The sequence below is a fragment of the Mercenaria mercenaria genome, chromosome 15 (genome assembly GCF_021730395.1).
Source record: "Mercenaria mercenaria strain notata chromosome 15, MADL_Memer_1, whole genome shotgun sequence".
NCBI lineage: Eukaryota > Metazoa > Mollusca > Bivalvia > Venerida > Veneridae > Mercenaria > Mercenaria mercenaria.
Window position 1 is genome coordinate 59762150 of NC_069375.1, and position 15452 is coordinate 59777601.

Sequence of the window (15452 nt, forward strand, 5' to 3'; positions counted from 1 at the left end):
AGGAGAGCAGCGTTAAAACACAAATGTTGTAATTACATATATAAATAAGCATAAACATTATTTTGAATCTTAGAACTTATTATCAGGTTACACGTATAAAGTTGCTAAGTCGTCAGAAGTGCATGGCTTAATAACAGTTATGGGACTTATGTTTTATTTATCTCAACATCACAGTAAAGAACTGTTTGACGGTACAGAAATTCCAGCAAATATACAAAAGGTTAACCATTTATTACTTAGTCCAAAAAGAAATAATGTTAAAGTAAAAGAATATATATTTTATTCCTTATACATCTAATTGTCTGAAAGTAGGTGAAATATAAAGCATATATATCAAGCCTTACTAATTGTTTCTTGAAACATAAGTCAATTTATTAACCAGATAGGATACAGCTAGTTTAATATAGTTTTTATCGGTAAGATTTGATAAAATACAAAGACGTTTGTTCTTGTTTTGGGTAGAGAAAAACATTGTTATCTACAACTGTAATCTTGTATCAGTTTATGTTTTGAAGTTGAAGGCAATGTTTAGGTTAAAACAATATCAGAGTAGACTTGAAATTTTCCGAAATAACGATCAACTTCCTTTCCTGGAAAATTATAGTTGACCGATGTTTTGAACTACCGGTATTTGTATATGTAGGCTCATTTTGAATTATAATCAAATGATTTTGCAGTCTTGAGACAAACGTGAATGCAAGGTAAGTTAACACTTCATTTTCTGTAGATATTTGTAGAGGTTCAGTTGAATTTACTGACGGGAAATCGAGGAACTAAGGAAAGGAAATAAGCTAAAAACTGTCTATTACGTAGAAGTAAGAACAAAATGAAGTGCAACGCCCCGAGAATGTCAATTTGTCACATGATTGACATTTTTAGGCCTTTTCCTGACTTGAAACATGGTCATCAAGACAAATATTTTCGTGATTTTAAAACATAAGAAATTATTGTCCTCTTTAAGGAAAAGATTTAGTATTGCTACATTTCTCTGTACTAAACTATAAACAAGACGGACAGAGCTAAAGTTAAATTAAGATTTAAAGCAATTAAAAGTTTTTTAGCCTTGATGACACACTGTGTTAATTTTAAGAAATGTTTTGATTATATCTTATTTTGTTATATTTAAATGTTGTAAAGTTTCATTTTACGTGTGCATAAACAGTTATAGTCAAACACTTCTGTAAAGACCACCCTTGGGAAATGAAAATGGTAGTCTTTGTTGACAGGTGGTCTCTTATCACAGGTTAAGTAACGTTCTCAGGCTGAACAGGAAGAGCAAATAGTAGTCTTTGTGAGTAGGATTTATGTCCTTAACTGAGATCTTGTAAGGTATAACTATACATGTTATATGTAATGCATTTTCAATTCCATATAGTAATAAGATTTACAATATGCCACGTCAAAATGAACGTTACTTGTACTGAAGGCCACTGAACCTTTTATGAAAATAAAACTCGCCCAAATGAGATATGCAGTGAACATTTAGAACATGATATACAACTGGAACAACATATATGTTAAAGCCTACTGTCAGAACTCTTTTAGCTACAGTACATATGATTTAAGATGTATCAAAAGCTATTAAGATGGGCTCTTCATGTAACATATTATATATTTTTTAAACGTTGCAGTGTGATTCAGGTACATGTACCTTCATCTTGTTCGTTAACTATAAGCCAGGGCTTTTCAATACATCTTTGGTACTTTTAAAGTTGTAACATAACTGGGTTTTTCAATATTTACATAAGCGTAATTTTTCGTCTGCATGGCCTCTAATGGTGATATTCCTGATTAAAAACAAAAACGCAGAGCAACGCGCTGCGGTGTTTTGTCAGAAGTGGACATATTTGCTCTCAGCATAAAGAAGCGTTAACACTACATAGATATTTTCAACGAGAGATGACGCCAAACAATTTCAACAGCAAACGGCGGAGATACGTGATGTCACGTTGTAAAAGAGCGCGTTATTTTAATAAAGATCGGTGGCTGCATTTGACAGTTTTGTTAATGAACCAATAATATTTTAGCGTGCGGCGACATAACGTCAGTGGTATATTTTGAATTATTGTGCATTTTAAAGGAAAGAACGCCGGAAATAAATATTTTGCTATATTATCAGAATTGAATTTTTGTATACTATGATTTATTTATGAATAAGCGCACAATGGACGCAGTGACATTACTTCTGGATCAACCCTCGTACATTCTATTTGTATTAAATATGTTTTTATGTACATTATAATCTTATGCCAATATAAAATGTATTGTAACTACAATGCTTTTTGTACCAATATTGAATCAATTATTTTAATAAAATAAGTGTTGACATTCGCTACCTTAACTCAAGTATGTACAACATCAAAGCATTACATTTAGTTTTATACCAAAACTATATTTCCCTTTGAGAAATATAAACTGCATGAAATAATATTCTGCAAGTTTTTGATATACTTGCTCGATATCCTCTATTATTCAGATTAATATGTGTGATGAGCATCCGAATTTGTTTTTTTGGTTTTTGTTGTTTTTAACGTCATACCGATAAAATGATATGTCGTATGGAGAATTGCCAGCTGTTTGTGATGGAGGAAGAGACCAGTTGCCCTCTCAAGCTTTATTTTAGATACAGGCGGGCATCTGGGTAGAACCACCAGCTGGCAGGCTTCCTTACAAAAAGAATTCTACAACCACAGCGAGGTTAGTAACAAAAGCGGCGAGGACAAGTGATTCGAAATTAGTGACTAGGGCGGTTTCATGTTACATTCAATTATTATATATCTGTAGACTTAAAGCCTGTGTCTGTTTTATATAGCCAGTTCATGTTGATTCAATGGTGGGATGATAACTTATTTTAAAAATAATATAAACGTTTTATGCTCGTTTTAATCTTCAACAATCGTTTCAAGATTAAAGTGTATAGCCCATTCGAGTTTGTGCTATTTTTTGCTATTTGTATTTGTATTGTTTATGATATTATGTACATGTATTTGCGTTAATGCAAAATATTTTGGTATTCGCGTTTGTATTTATTATTTTGCTGTTCGTTTTTTTCATGGATTATTTATGTGTTCGCGTTTGTATCATTTATGAAGATTCATGTATTCGCGTTGGTATGGATATTTTATGTATTCGCGCTTATATATATTATGATGGAGTTCGTGTTTTTAACGATTATTTGCTATTCGTGTTTGTATTGATTATGATGGTACATGTATTCGCAGTTGTATTTAAGCAATATAAATAATAGCAGTTGAATTAATTATTTTCGTATTCATATTTGTATCTTTTACAGCTAAATGGCCATGGCGATCATGACGACTGAAAGAGAGGTTGTTGATGCTTTTAACAGATCCGTCCGTGAATATACAAAACATACTTTCGAAATATTCCGAAAACAGCTTCAAAACGGTGGAGGTCATTTTAATGGTGGATTCAATGTATGCTGGATGAGTAATCGAACGAAGTGGGACGCGAAGAAAGGTGTGTGGAATTACAACCCATCATTTAATTGTGAGCCATGCCAGGAGTTATTTGAAAAGGTGATAGCCCTTCACAGAAAAACAGACAAGATTGGATTTGAAAACTGCAAAAAGAAACGAGTGGCTGGATGCTGGGGTATAGCAAAGCTGTTCATGCCAAGAAATAGTCAAGATATAGAGTCCCCTGAAGATACAGATATCTTCACGATTTTGCAAATGATGTCGAACTGTATACTGTTCATGACCTTGGAAGATCACGATGTTTTTGAGGTAAACGTACTTTACTTTAAAGATGGTTAATTAATGGTTAGCTAATGTATTTGTACAAAACTTAAACGGCTGATCATTTAAACTTATTTGTTTTCACTGTCCATAATACATGTTGACCTTTCATTTGAGTTATTTTGAAAACTTTATTTTTTTTATCTTGCCTGCCAAACCGAGGTCGTTTTGTTTCAGCAAAAGAATACAATCTAACAAATATACTTTACCTAATAATATAGAACTACATATTATAAAAGAACAATATATTATGAAAACTAAAACAATGTCATACAATATTGCTTTAATGTGATCGACTTGCATTAATATTTTGGATGTCTTGTATACAAATTTACAGTTGCATGCACCAACAGTTCATTTTTCTTCAGATTTTTGTACGACTGAACCCCATATATGGCTATTTTGAGAACAGTCACCACAGAATCGAACTCTTCACTTTTATGGCAACATGTCTACAGAGCTTGATACAGGATATACAGGATGTTGCTATACGTGATAACTTGAGACGGGCTGTATCTAAAATTAAAAAAGTATGTAATTGTTTTACAATATTGCAAAATGGCTTGTGTAGTATGTTTATATACTGAACGCGGTTACATGTACACTTCATCATACCATCTACCGTCCTTCTACCCTACAAGATTCTTTGCTTCCAAGGGATCTTATTTACAGATTTTATTAACAATCACAACAGCAATCTTTAAGTGCCGTGTGGCGGCTGTAAAATATCTCCCCGTACTTGGATTCAGTTTTGTTATATTTTCTGGTTCTTTGGGATCATGGAGTTCATTCAACATATATGTAATAGAGTTCCGCTTAAGCCGGTGCTAGGGGGCGTGAGAGGTGTTGCACATTTCATTACCTCTCATGAACAGACTCAATCAAACCGAGTCTGCTATTATTCATTTTGGTTGCATTCTTTGCTTCCAAGGGATCTTTTTTACAGATTTTTTTTCAACCGCCATGATCCTATAATCACTAGCCTACCATTGCAACCCTACTAATAATATTTAACAACATAAGTGGGCTGTGGCATGGACAAGTAGGATTCTGTAAGTAATAATGCCGAAAGGATGTACCATTGTCAACCGATTCAAACAATGAGTATTTATTGCACAAAACATATTTTACGTATCAAAAATCGATTAAGACAAAGACCAAAAACACTTGATGATCCTCTGAATAAAGATAAAAACTATGCTGGTCGTCGTTATAATGATTCCTAAACGAGACAAGTCCTTGCTTATTATAGATTTCAATACAACTCTGATTTTACTGTGAATCGAGTCGAGCGCAAGCAAGTAGTACCTTGTAGATTAAGATGGTTTTTTTTATTATTTTAATCTTTAAAAACTATTGTAAAATGCATTCAGTGATAAAACTGCAACTAATCTTTATCACAAATGTAAATGTACTTTATGAGTAGGAATAGCAAAGAAATGCATTTATAATCATTACAAAGCGTTTACTGTCTAACTCTATTTCAACTGCTGTATGAAACTGTAGGTTAATTGGTGGATTTTGAGATTTGTATCCGCAGCAATGTCAGTAAATACAGCAAGCACAGCATTTGTTGAAGACCTACTTGTGATTGTTTTCCCGCTTGTTCCTTTCAAAAGTGTTCATTTCAACTAAATAAAAAGCATTTTGATTCTCACATTATTTTAAACATTCTGGAAACATCATTACATTAAATCGACGGAAAAAGATTTTATGATCTTGTGCTATCACGGCAGAAACAATTTATTTAATTACAGCTGCCCAACAGTAAATACATTTCTGTATTAAATGTATATTGATTAAACCATCTGTAAAATTTAAATGTCATGAAAATATTTCATATATTTCAGAGTACTGCTGGACTTCAGAGTGCTGATGGACCACCAGACTTGATAACACCATGTACATTTATAAGAGCAATCGAACAAATTTTAGGATTTATTCCTGGAATTGTAACGGGGCACCGCCTAATATTACACGGACTTAGACCTCACGTTTTTGCATTACTGTATTTTATCTCATAAATTACATTACTATGTATATATTATAACCAAAAGTCCAGTTTAAATGTAACAATGTTTCATTTCATTGAGTCTTATCATTATAACCTGCCCCGTTTCCCGTAATAAAAATATTATGTCGATGTGCATGATTTAATACATTCCCCGTACATTCAATCAGGGCTGTTATATTTCGATCTTCTCAGATCGTTCAGCACGACTTTTATGTCGTGTTACTGGTACTGTTTAGTTTCTCAGCATGAACATTCGGCCTGGGTGGTTCCAATACTCCCGCTTTCATAGCTTCGGGTATTGTTTAATCACCCCTTGGATATGGTGCCTGCTTTTTAATTTTGTCTTTTGGCTGTTCCTGTGATATGCAGGCTCCATAACCTCAGATCCCCTTTCTAAATTCCAGTTTGTTTAGTTCTGCTCATTGTTTTCTCGTTTAGGGCAAACCCATTATTTTAACTGGGGACCATACGCCGCTTTTCATGGAATTACACGCTAGTGTAGCATTGAAGGTTCCATGTGCACCGCCGTATGAACACATCTGCGGATGTCTCTAAATTGTTTTTTGTACTTTTAGCATGTGTAAATGTTGAGTTCTGCTCAACCCGGGGCTAGAGGGCGTGGACGGTAGCATGCATTTTAACTACTGTCCATGAACAGGCTCAATGAAACCGAGCCTGCAACATTTTCGTTTTTGTTGTGTTGAGCGACCTGTGGAGTTTCCACTTTTTCTATTTTAGTATTTTGTTCAATCCCAAAAAGTAATGCAAATTATGTGGAATATTGTAATTCTCCGGGAACCTCTATTTATCCTTTATCTTTTCGGAAAGGACATCGTGAATGAAATTGTATTTTGTTTTTACTTACTATTTTACTTTTTTGTATCGTAGAAAAAGAAATTGAAAAAGAAAGATCATAAGCAATTGAATTGAGTAGGACGCTTGACATGAAGCAAATATGACTCATAAAAGAGCTCGTATACCTCCTAAACTAGAACAAATAACGTTTTAATGAAATATGGCGTGTATCCGGAAAAGAATGTATATACAGAGGTATTGGTTACAAACAAATAGCCGTACAGAACACGATCTTTCCTTTCCATATTTTTCATATATAATGTAAAATAATTGAAACTCACACCACATGAAACTAAATTCCTTCTTCGTCTTCCAGTTATTCAATAACTAGATAGTGATTAGAATCATGTGTGTTACATGGACCTAAATAGCTCATTTTCTCATTCGGAAAACTAATGACCGGACAAATATTTTGACTGACCGTAATTCTGAAACTGAAACGGGTGCTTGATGTATTGACGCACAAACAGTGACAAAGATCAATAATCTTTAAAGACTCTTGTTTATCATAATGTTCTATCTATCTATTTTCACAATATCTTGATCATGAGTGTCTCGTGACTGGTTTGAAAGATTTAATTTACGATTCCTTTAATTCATTAAAGAAGTCAAACTTCACTGAAACACAACAAATTATTGTGTTTCCATATATCTTTAAAGTACACAACACCGCATTCTGTAGTTATAGCTAAATCTATCATAAAGAAATTACAGCAACGAAGCATCAAAGTATGCTATTATTAATATACCTTAAATATATGTTCTTAGTGAAATTATCATTTTCGTAAAACAAATAATCTTTAGCTATGACAATAATGATGTAGACCATAAAAACTACTTGTCATAAGATTAATTTCGCCAATTTAACTGCTTTGTATTCTAAACAAAATGTACAAAAAATAACGTTTAAAATGGTCAGTGTCGCAAAGCTGAACTGGCACATACATCAATTACCGTTACACACGAAACCTACGTACGATAAAACGCCACCTGGCGGAGACTACATACGACTGAAGGGAAAATAATTTCTTTCTAATTTGTCTGCTCAAACGAAAGAAATTATATGTCCAGTCACAAGTATCATCTGGCATTTTAGGTATCATCTTCTACAGCTGACTATTATAAAAATAATTTTCCTTAGAACAGTTGTTCAGCGGAATACATCAACATCTCATGTAGTCAGTGATGAAACGGTCTCTGGATTCAAATCAGCACTGGCTACAATGATGTTAACACCATAATTTCAGTATAAATCTTTTTGCTTTTATCCTGTTTATACCTCTACTGACGTCTTCCTTTCTTTACAACAGTTTATATAGGTATATATAATTCTCAACCAAGGGAATAAGTTTAAGGTGTGAGGTTTTATACCTTTTTTATCACAACTGTTTAGAAGCACTAAGTGGATTGATTTGCCTAGGAAACCTGACAGGTCTTTTACTTCTTTACCCCCCCCCCCCCCTCCCCACTCACACACACTCATGCATGGCCATAATGTGTCATTAATTGAACGTTTGCCATTACTATAAACGAAAAAGAAGAAGAAGAATTCGTCACATTTTGACAATCATTTGGGGTAAATCTAAATGCCCACACCGGCTTGGGAGAATGAATGAGCAGCCTGACAAGCTTACAATTTGCACATTTACCTCTGTGTTCATGTGAAAACCAGAAAAGTTATAAACTACTAGTTAGTTTTATTCATTGGGCGAAATTCCAGAGTCAATATTTGTAAACAGACTTGCGCTTTTTGGGCAGTGTTTCTGGTATTTTCAGCTTTTCTTTTTTTGTTCAACAAAGGCAGTGGTATTTGAGGTGAAAGTTGTGTTTTTCTTTGATGATCACGTATATTATACAAGGAAATGAAGTATTTTCGTCATAGAAAGTCATTTCTGATTGAATCGAGGGAAAAAGTTTTCATGCAGTTGTTCTTGATATGTTATTCTCTCTTTACATTGGAAATAATGTAACAATTTAATTGGTTGGTTTAATCTAGGACACTATCTGATTGGCCGACAGGTTCAAGTGCTCCACTAGTTAAGATATCAGTTTGGCACAGATATGATTTGACGGCGCAGTCTTTTACAATTTTGTCCAATCCGCTTGGTGGTTTCCTGATCAAATAATGGGAAGCCATTGAAATGGGAACCATTAAGGTTACAACACACTAAATAGCTGTTCTTTTTTATTCTATATATACAATCGACGTAATTTCAAAGGCTGTAGCAAACATCAAGACCTATTTGAAATGTCTATAACTTACATTTTCTTAAGCTGAATAAAAATCAAAAGAAAAGTGGAAGTCATGTTTAATGCAAGAAAAATATTTTCAGTCACACACACACACACACACACACGCATGAACATTATAACTGACCAATCAGTAATATGACAGCGATTTTCGGAAACGAATGAAGAAGAAAATGTTAACGTACCATAAATATTGTATAGGATTTACTTTACAATTTGTCAGGTAAAATTAGTCTTCAAATTGCGGATGTTCAGCCCTGTTTTGTCAATTATCCAATATTTATCTTATCCAAACGGAAGTCACATGTTTTAGTTAAATAAGATAGAAAAGGTGAAAGGTCCACAGGTCGCTCAAGTCCGCGTGTTAATATATTGCACTAGTATGTTGAACGCTTGCGAACAAAAATAAGGGAACTTGGAGAAATGGAAGCCAGTGATAAGAATTTGCAATCAAAATGGCATCTGGAGGGAATGTGAACACAGACATTATGTCTGATGAAACTTTTGATCTTTTATTTAGAGTTTGTAAACGTAAAGGCAATAACAAAGAGGCAGAAAAATACTGCGTAGAATGCAAGGATTATTATTGTTTAACCTGAGTGCAAGTTCATGAGGATGTTCCATTACTAACAGGACATAAGATCCTCGAAAAAGAATGGCTTTCGTCAGGATCAATGAAGTCGCGTCCTTCAGCGAATCATACATCTCGTAAACCTCTTCCCGTGGCGCCCACCGAGTAATGTGACAGACACACCAACCACTATATAGACATGTACTGCCAAAACCATGACGACGTTGGTTGTGGTACATGTATGGCTATAGATCACAGGTAAGATTGCTTTGTTTATGTAGTACAAAAAGCATTCTAAATCAACATCCTACATGCAGATTCAGAAGGAGGGCGCACCAAGCGTTACCCCATCCTCGACTAAATATGTAAAGCATTCTTTTTACACTTTGTCCATGGAATTTAAAGCTAAAGGCATATATGCAATAATATTTTCTGCTCGCCTTGCTCGCTCATTATTAGTATCTACTTTTAATAACACGGAATGCGAAAGTCCTATGAATATTTGATATTGTCAGCTTGTTTCGACAGTACATGCTCTAAGGCGAAATCTAATAGCATAAGGTATATTCTTCTTTATTCATCGATATTCCTATGAAATTGAAAGTTTGAAAAAGCAAGAAAGTAAATACATGAGGTAATAATGCAGGCGATAAACACAAATTTTCTGCTCATGTGATGCAATCATCATTCATGGAAGGATATTTCTACGCAAAAGAAAGCTAAAAGCATAAAAAATCAGCTCGCTTCGCTTGTATCACTTTTATCATTATCATCAATACCAAACGGATTGAACAGAACAAACAGTCATGTTTAAAGTCTTCTTATCTCCGTACATATCATGCAAAATTTAACTTTGAAAGTACTAAAAGACCAAACCCCACTCTTCACTCCCAATTCTAAAATCCTAGATACGCCCCTGCATCAAATTTGATGTAATTTTTCAAGGGCATTTAACACAAATAAGGAATATCTTGTGTTGTAGAAACTTTAAACTTACATAAATATACAATCTACTCTGCATACTGTTATGCGTTTGGATAATCCACACCAACGTCATGGCCGCCTATGTCTCGTTTTGTCCTTTGTGTAAATACCATCATGGAAGTACGGAATCCTGTTTAACACATGTAGTGTGTTGTCAGTCGTGTTTTAGGTCGACGCATGATGCGCAACATGACGCAAGACACGATACGTGACAATACGGCACGATACCGAACAACACACGACGGCAATATGACACAACAGGCGACATTAATGTCGATGTTGTGGTGTCGTATTAATTATCACCCGTCATATCGTGTGTCGGACGTCGTGTAGCGTTGTCGCTCGTCGTGTTTTGACCATCTACCCTTCTAGGTTGACGCAAGATACGCGACACCACGTGCAATAATATTAATCGACTCACAACTCGACTCATAACAACGTGACACGACACTCGGCGCAAGATACGACAGGCGACAAGACAACATGACATCGCATTATTTATTCCGTGCGTTCTTTTTATTATTATATTGTTGTGTCGTATTGTCGTGCTCTGCGTCACATTGCCGTGTGTCGAGTCGCGTTGTCAACGTCCGACATGCGATACGAAAACCCGACGTACGACTATGCGACACTACGCTCAACACACGATACGAAAGGCGACCATTCGGCATAACATAGAATGATTAATGTCGCGCGTCGGGTTGCATTGTAGTTGTTGCAGGTAGGGTTGTATTGTCGCGCGTCGTGTTGATACATGACATGCGCAAAACAGGATAACGTAGACACCAGCTTTCTGCGAAAGACGCGGCGGTAATATTACTGAAACTTTCTTACAAGAAAGGAAGAAAAGCTGAACAAAGAATATGGAAATATCATAAAAGAATAAGAATATGGATATATCATAATTATATTTCTTCTTTTCAAGGTTGTGCAAGGATATATTCTACTTACCAGAATTTCTCCAGATCAACACCTGTAACACCGCTACTAGAGAAATTCAGCAAAAGCTAGATTTAGTTGCCAAGGCTTTGACAGAGCACCAAGAAAAGTTCAAACGAGAAAGAGAACGGCTGTTGCAAAGCAAAACTGCAACTCTGAAAAACATCAAGAATTTTAGAAAGGAAATCAATGATAGACTTGATGAACTGGAGAAAAACACTGTATCTGACATTGAAGATAAGTGCAAAGCCTTCATAAATGAAACTGAGGAGAGTATCAGAATATTAGAGACAAGCAAATCCAGCGTAAAATCCGCTCGAGACAAGCTTGCATCGACAGGTGACAACAAACTGCAAAACTTTGTAAATATCAAGAAAGGTAAAAACATTGCTGGTAATGCTGCTAAATCAGTAAAAGCAAGCCAGTTACAAACACCATTCAAAGACATTGATTTCACTGCCGATCATAGACTGGCTTCTTTATTGGAAGAAATAAATGTTTTCGGCAAGCTGGAACAGATGAAAGTCATGAGATCAGAAAACGTTGGTACCGTAAATATCTGTAAGAACGAGTCGTTACTCCAAGTGAAAGGCAGCACACAATGTAGTGTTAAAGTTCGGTCAGATAATCGGGTATGTAAAATCATCAGCGCCTGTACTCTGGTGGATGGAACAATAATACTGTCTAATCAATATAACAAAAAGCTGAAACGTTTAGACAGTTCGACATATACTGTCATAGACTACTGTCACCTGCCTGGGGAACCATGGCAAGTTTGTTCTATCAACAAACAGCAAGCTGCTGTATCTTTGCAAGCCAAGCGAGAAGTTCAGTTCATTTCACTATCAAGCAAAATGGCATTAACAAACAAAATGAAAACTGGCTTTGAATGTCGGGGTCTATCATACGCTGATGGCAACCTGTACATCTCAGACTATTGTTTATCAGTTTATACATACAGTTTATCAGGGGAAAAGCTGAAGCAGTTCAGTAAAGACCAATCAGGACAGAAACTGTTCTCTGATATTCGCAGTCTAGCTGTCAGTGAGGATGGTTCCAACATTTATGTTGCTGACAGAAACAATGGATTGATTATACTGGATAATAACGGTACAGTTGTTGGAAGATTTAATGGCTCACAGTTAGAAGGTGCCAAAGGTTGTTATCTTACAGGTAGAGGGAGCCTTCTTGTGTGTGGATGTGACTCCGACAATGTACTACAGTTTCGACTGAATGGTAATCTGATAGGTGAGGTTGTGAAATTTGATGATATATTTGCTAGTTATCAGGCAATATGCTGCAATCAGCAAATGTCAAAGATGATTATAGGCACAGACAGGAATGAAATTGAAGTATATGATTTGATATAAAGTATGTAGTAACTTTGTATAAATCATACTGCTGATTTGAATGACTTTCACGAATGATGATTACAAGTTTAGATTTTACCATTATTCTACTGAAAAAATGAGCAAATTTTACAAATATTCCAATTATGAGTAGATCTATCACTATTATGTATGGTTGATGTCATACTGCTGAATATGACACTAACTTCCTACTGTACCAGTTAAGAGCGCCAATATTGTATCTCTTTTGATATCATACTTTTAATAATCAAATACAGAGTTGATCAATATTGCAATTACAAAAAAATATGTTTTACATTACTGAGCACTTATAAATAAATGTACATGAATTTTGTATTTTGTAAGTTTTTTTTTTTCATATGTTGACATTGTAAATATTTGTACATAAACATGCCTTTTATCAATCTACAATACAATGAAAACGATGAACATATACTAACTTTCAATATTAAAGCTACTCGAGCACAGTTTGGGTGAAAATTTTCAATATTTTCTTGTCACTAAAACGTTAAAATAGTAATGCATAAAAAGGAAAATCTTAGAACTTCCCTCTTTTATGAACCTTAATGAGATAAAATGTCATACTTCAAAATTAGCAAAGGCGAAAAAGTGCATAGCATTATGAAATAACAAAAAAGTTATAGGATCTGTGTACTGTTTATCTCAACATCAAAATAAAAGTCAGTGTGTGCCATAAGAGATTTCAGATAACAAAACTTAGCAATGAGTTGCTTCGCCCAAAGTACAATAGCGTGAATGTTAACAAAGTGTAAAACGACTATTTTATTCCTGATAATTGTCTTAAAGTTATAGCATATGCATCTGACCGTATTAATTGTTTTGTTATGAAATTTGGAAAGTGTCTCACTTTTTTAATCATTGTAAAAGGTAACACTAAGATACAGCTAATCAAATGCAGATTTTATTGATAAGATCTGATAGAATACAAAGACATTTGTTCTTGGATCATTCTTGTTATCTACAACTGAAGGCGTACCCCTGAAACCTCGCAAAGTTTATGTTTAAAAGTTGAAGGCAATGTCAAGGCTAAAACAATATCAGAGTTGACCTGAACTTTTCCAATAAAAAACTATTAACTTCCTTTACTCGAAAAGTGCGGTTTACCGATGTTTTGATATCTATTTTTGGTATATCTATGCCATTTTGAAATTAAAGTCAACTGAAGCAATCCTGAATGACAGATAAGTTAACTTTTCATTTTCTGTAGGTACGTGTATGTGTAGAGGATCAGTTGAATTTATTAACTGGAAATCGGAAAACTAAGTGAAAGAGAAAAGCCAAAAAAATAAAAAACTGTCTGTATAGTTTGGATTTTTAATTTCTTTTTATGTTATGGACAGTTAAAGGTTTTTGTCTGATTAAAACATGGTCCTCAAGATTTTGTTGAATTTCTTGCTGGGTTTAACATCGCACCGAAACCGTTATAGGTCTTTATAAGTAGAACCACTTATCTTCTATAAGCAATCTAGATGGCTCACATCTAAATACATTTATTAACGGATCATATATGTCTTTATCTTTTAAACGCAGTTTAGAATGAAAGATTAAAAACATTGAAAATATTGTAATTCAACAGCATTTTTAAGTAAAACTGCATTCCCTTTGACACAAATTACGTATTTCGTGTACATACACTTCTGATATTCGAGATGGTGCAAATAAACATATTACATTTAGTTTTACCTTATACGATCATTTTCTGTAGGGTTAACGCACGTTTCTTTGTGTAACAACATCTGCAGAATCCCAAGGGATTGGTTGGTGCAAGAGCCCGAGGGATTCAGCCGATGTTGTTTAACGAAACAAACATGTGTTATCGCTATTCTTGCATAAAACACAACTAAAGTGCTGGAAATATCGAAAAAACACGACTATTCAGCTGACATTAGCCGATCGAAGTCGGCCGTTTCAGGTTGTTATGGACACATGTTTTATTTATGCATTTCCAGGGCCTACAGAAACATATCATATTTTGTACATGTCGAACGGACATTCTTGATGTGGTAATTTCTTTAATACTAAATATATGTAAAATAAGTATGACTCCCCCTTTTTCCGATATAAATTAGTCCACCTAATTTATAGGTGGACGGATAGCTCAATGGTTTGCACACTGGCCTTCCAATCCTGAGGTCGGGGGTTCGATCCCGGCAGCTACTCGGGAATTTTCAGAAACGCTTTTCAGTGTTTCCCACCCAACTAGAGGTGTACTGGTCAGAAACCCAGGCAATCCTTGCGTGTATCAGTGCTATACACTGGACACGTTAAAGAACCAGGCTGTCTATTCGCAACGAGCTAGGCTAAGTTAGCCGGACAAGCCTGTATCTGATTTCTGATCTTTCTGTGGGGGCGTTGTCTCACTCTATCCCTCTGGTTAGATCGCTCTGTGCCTGTACTAGTAGAGGATGAATTATGCGCCCTGTGTGGCTGCATTTGAACTATGTAAAGCGCCTTTGAATGTGAAATTCATCATGAAAAGGGCGCTATATAAATCTGGTATAATAATAATAATAATAATAATAATAATAATATATCGGTAGGAACTTTAGCTTTAGAGGCTCGGAATTATGAAAAAAGGGCATACACGGCATCCTGTCTTTACACAATTTGCAGAACAGAATTCTGCTTGGTTTAAATTAATAGTCTGTCCCTTACGCTTTTTAAATGTAAACATTATCGTTTAATAG

The 15452-nt window shown here is 34.8% G+C and overlaps 2 protein-coding genes across 2 annotated transcripts; both read left to right on the forward strand.

Moving 5' to 3' along the window:
• Positions 1-526: 526 nt before the first annotated feature.
• Positions 527-5887, forward strand: LOC123562205 (uncharacterized). The gene is made up of 4 exons (XM_045354857.2): positions 527-701; positions 3293-3749; positions 4130-4291; positions 5612-5887. Exons 2-4 carry the CDS (start codon positions 3297-3299, stop codon positions 5783-5785), a joined length of 789 nt encoding a protein of 262 aa, XP_045210792.2. The 5' UTR covers positions 527-701; positions 3293-3296; the 3' UTR covers positions 5786-5887.
• A 3288-nt stretch (positions 5888-9175) lies between these two features.
• Positions 9176-14764, forward strand: LOC123562215 (uncharacterized). Its single transcript, XM_045354867.2, has 2 exons — positions 9176-9709; positions 11361-14764. The coding sequence occupies exons 1-2, from the start codon at positions 9651-9653 to the stop codon at positions 12742-12744; spliced, it is 1443 nt and encodes a 480-aa protein (XP_045210802.2). The 5' UTR covers positions 9176-9650; the 3' UTR covers positions 12745-14764.
• Positions 14765-15452: the final 688 nt, after the last annotated feature.

Excerpts from the sequence above, each read along its gene's own strand:
- LOC123562215 (XM_045354867.2), top strand. The coding sequence starts at position 9,651 with ATGTACTGCCAAAACCATGACGACGTTGGTTGTGGTACATGTATGGCT. Across the intron at positions 9,710-11,360 it reads TGTATGGCTATAGATCACAG|GTTGTGCAAGGATATATTCT; the intron begins GTAAGATTGCTT and ends CTTCTTTTCAAG.
- LOC123562205 (XM_045354857.2), top strand. The coding sequence starts at position 3,297 with ATGGCCATGGCGATCATGACGACTGAAAGAGAGGTTGTTGATGCTTTT. Across the intron at positions 3,750-4,129 it reads AAGATCACGATGTTTTTGAG|ATTTTTGTACGACTGAACCC; the intron begins GTAAACGTACTT and ends ATTTTTCTTCAG. Across the intron at positions 4,292-5,611 it reads CTGTATCTAAAATTAAAAAA|AGTACTGCTGGACTTCAGAG; the intron begins GTATGTAATTGT and ends CATATATTTCAG.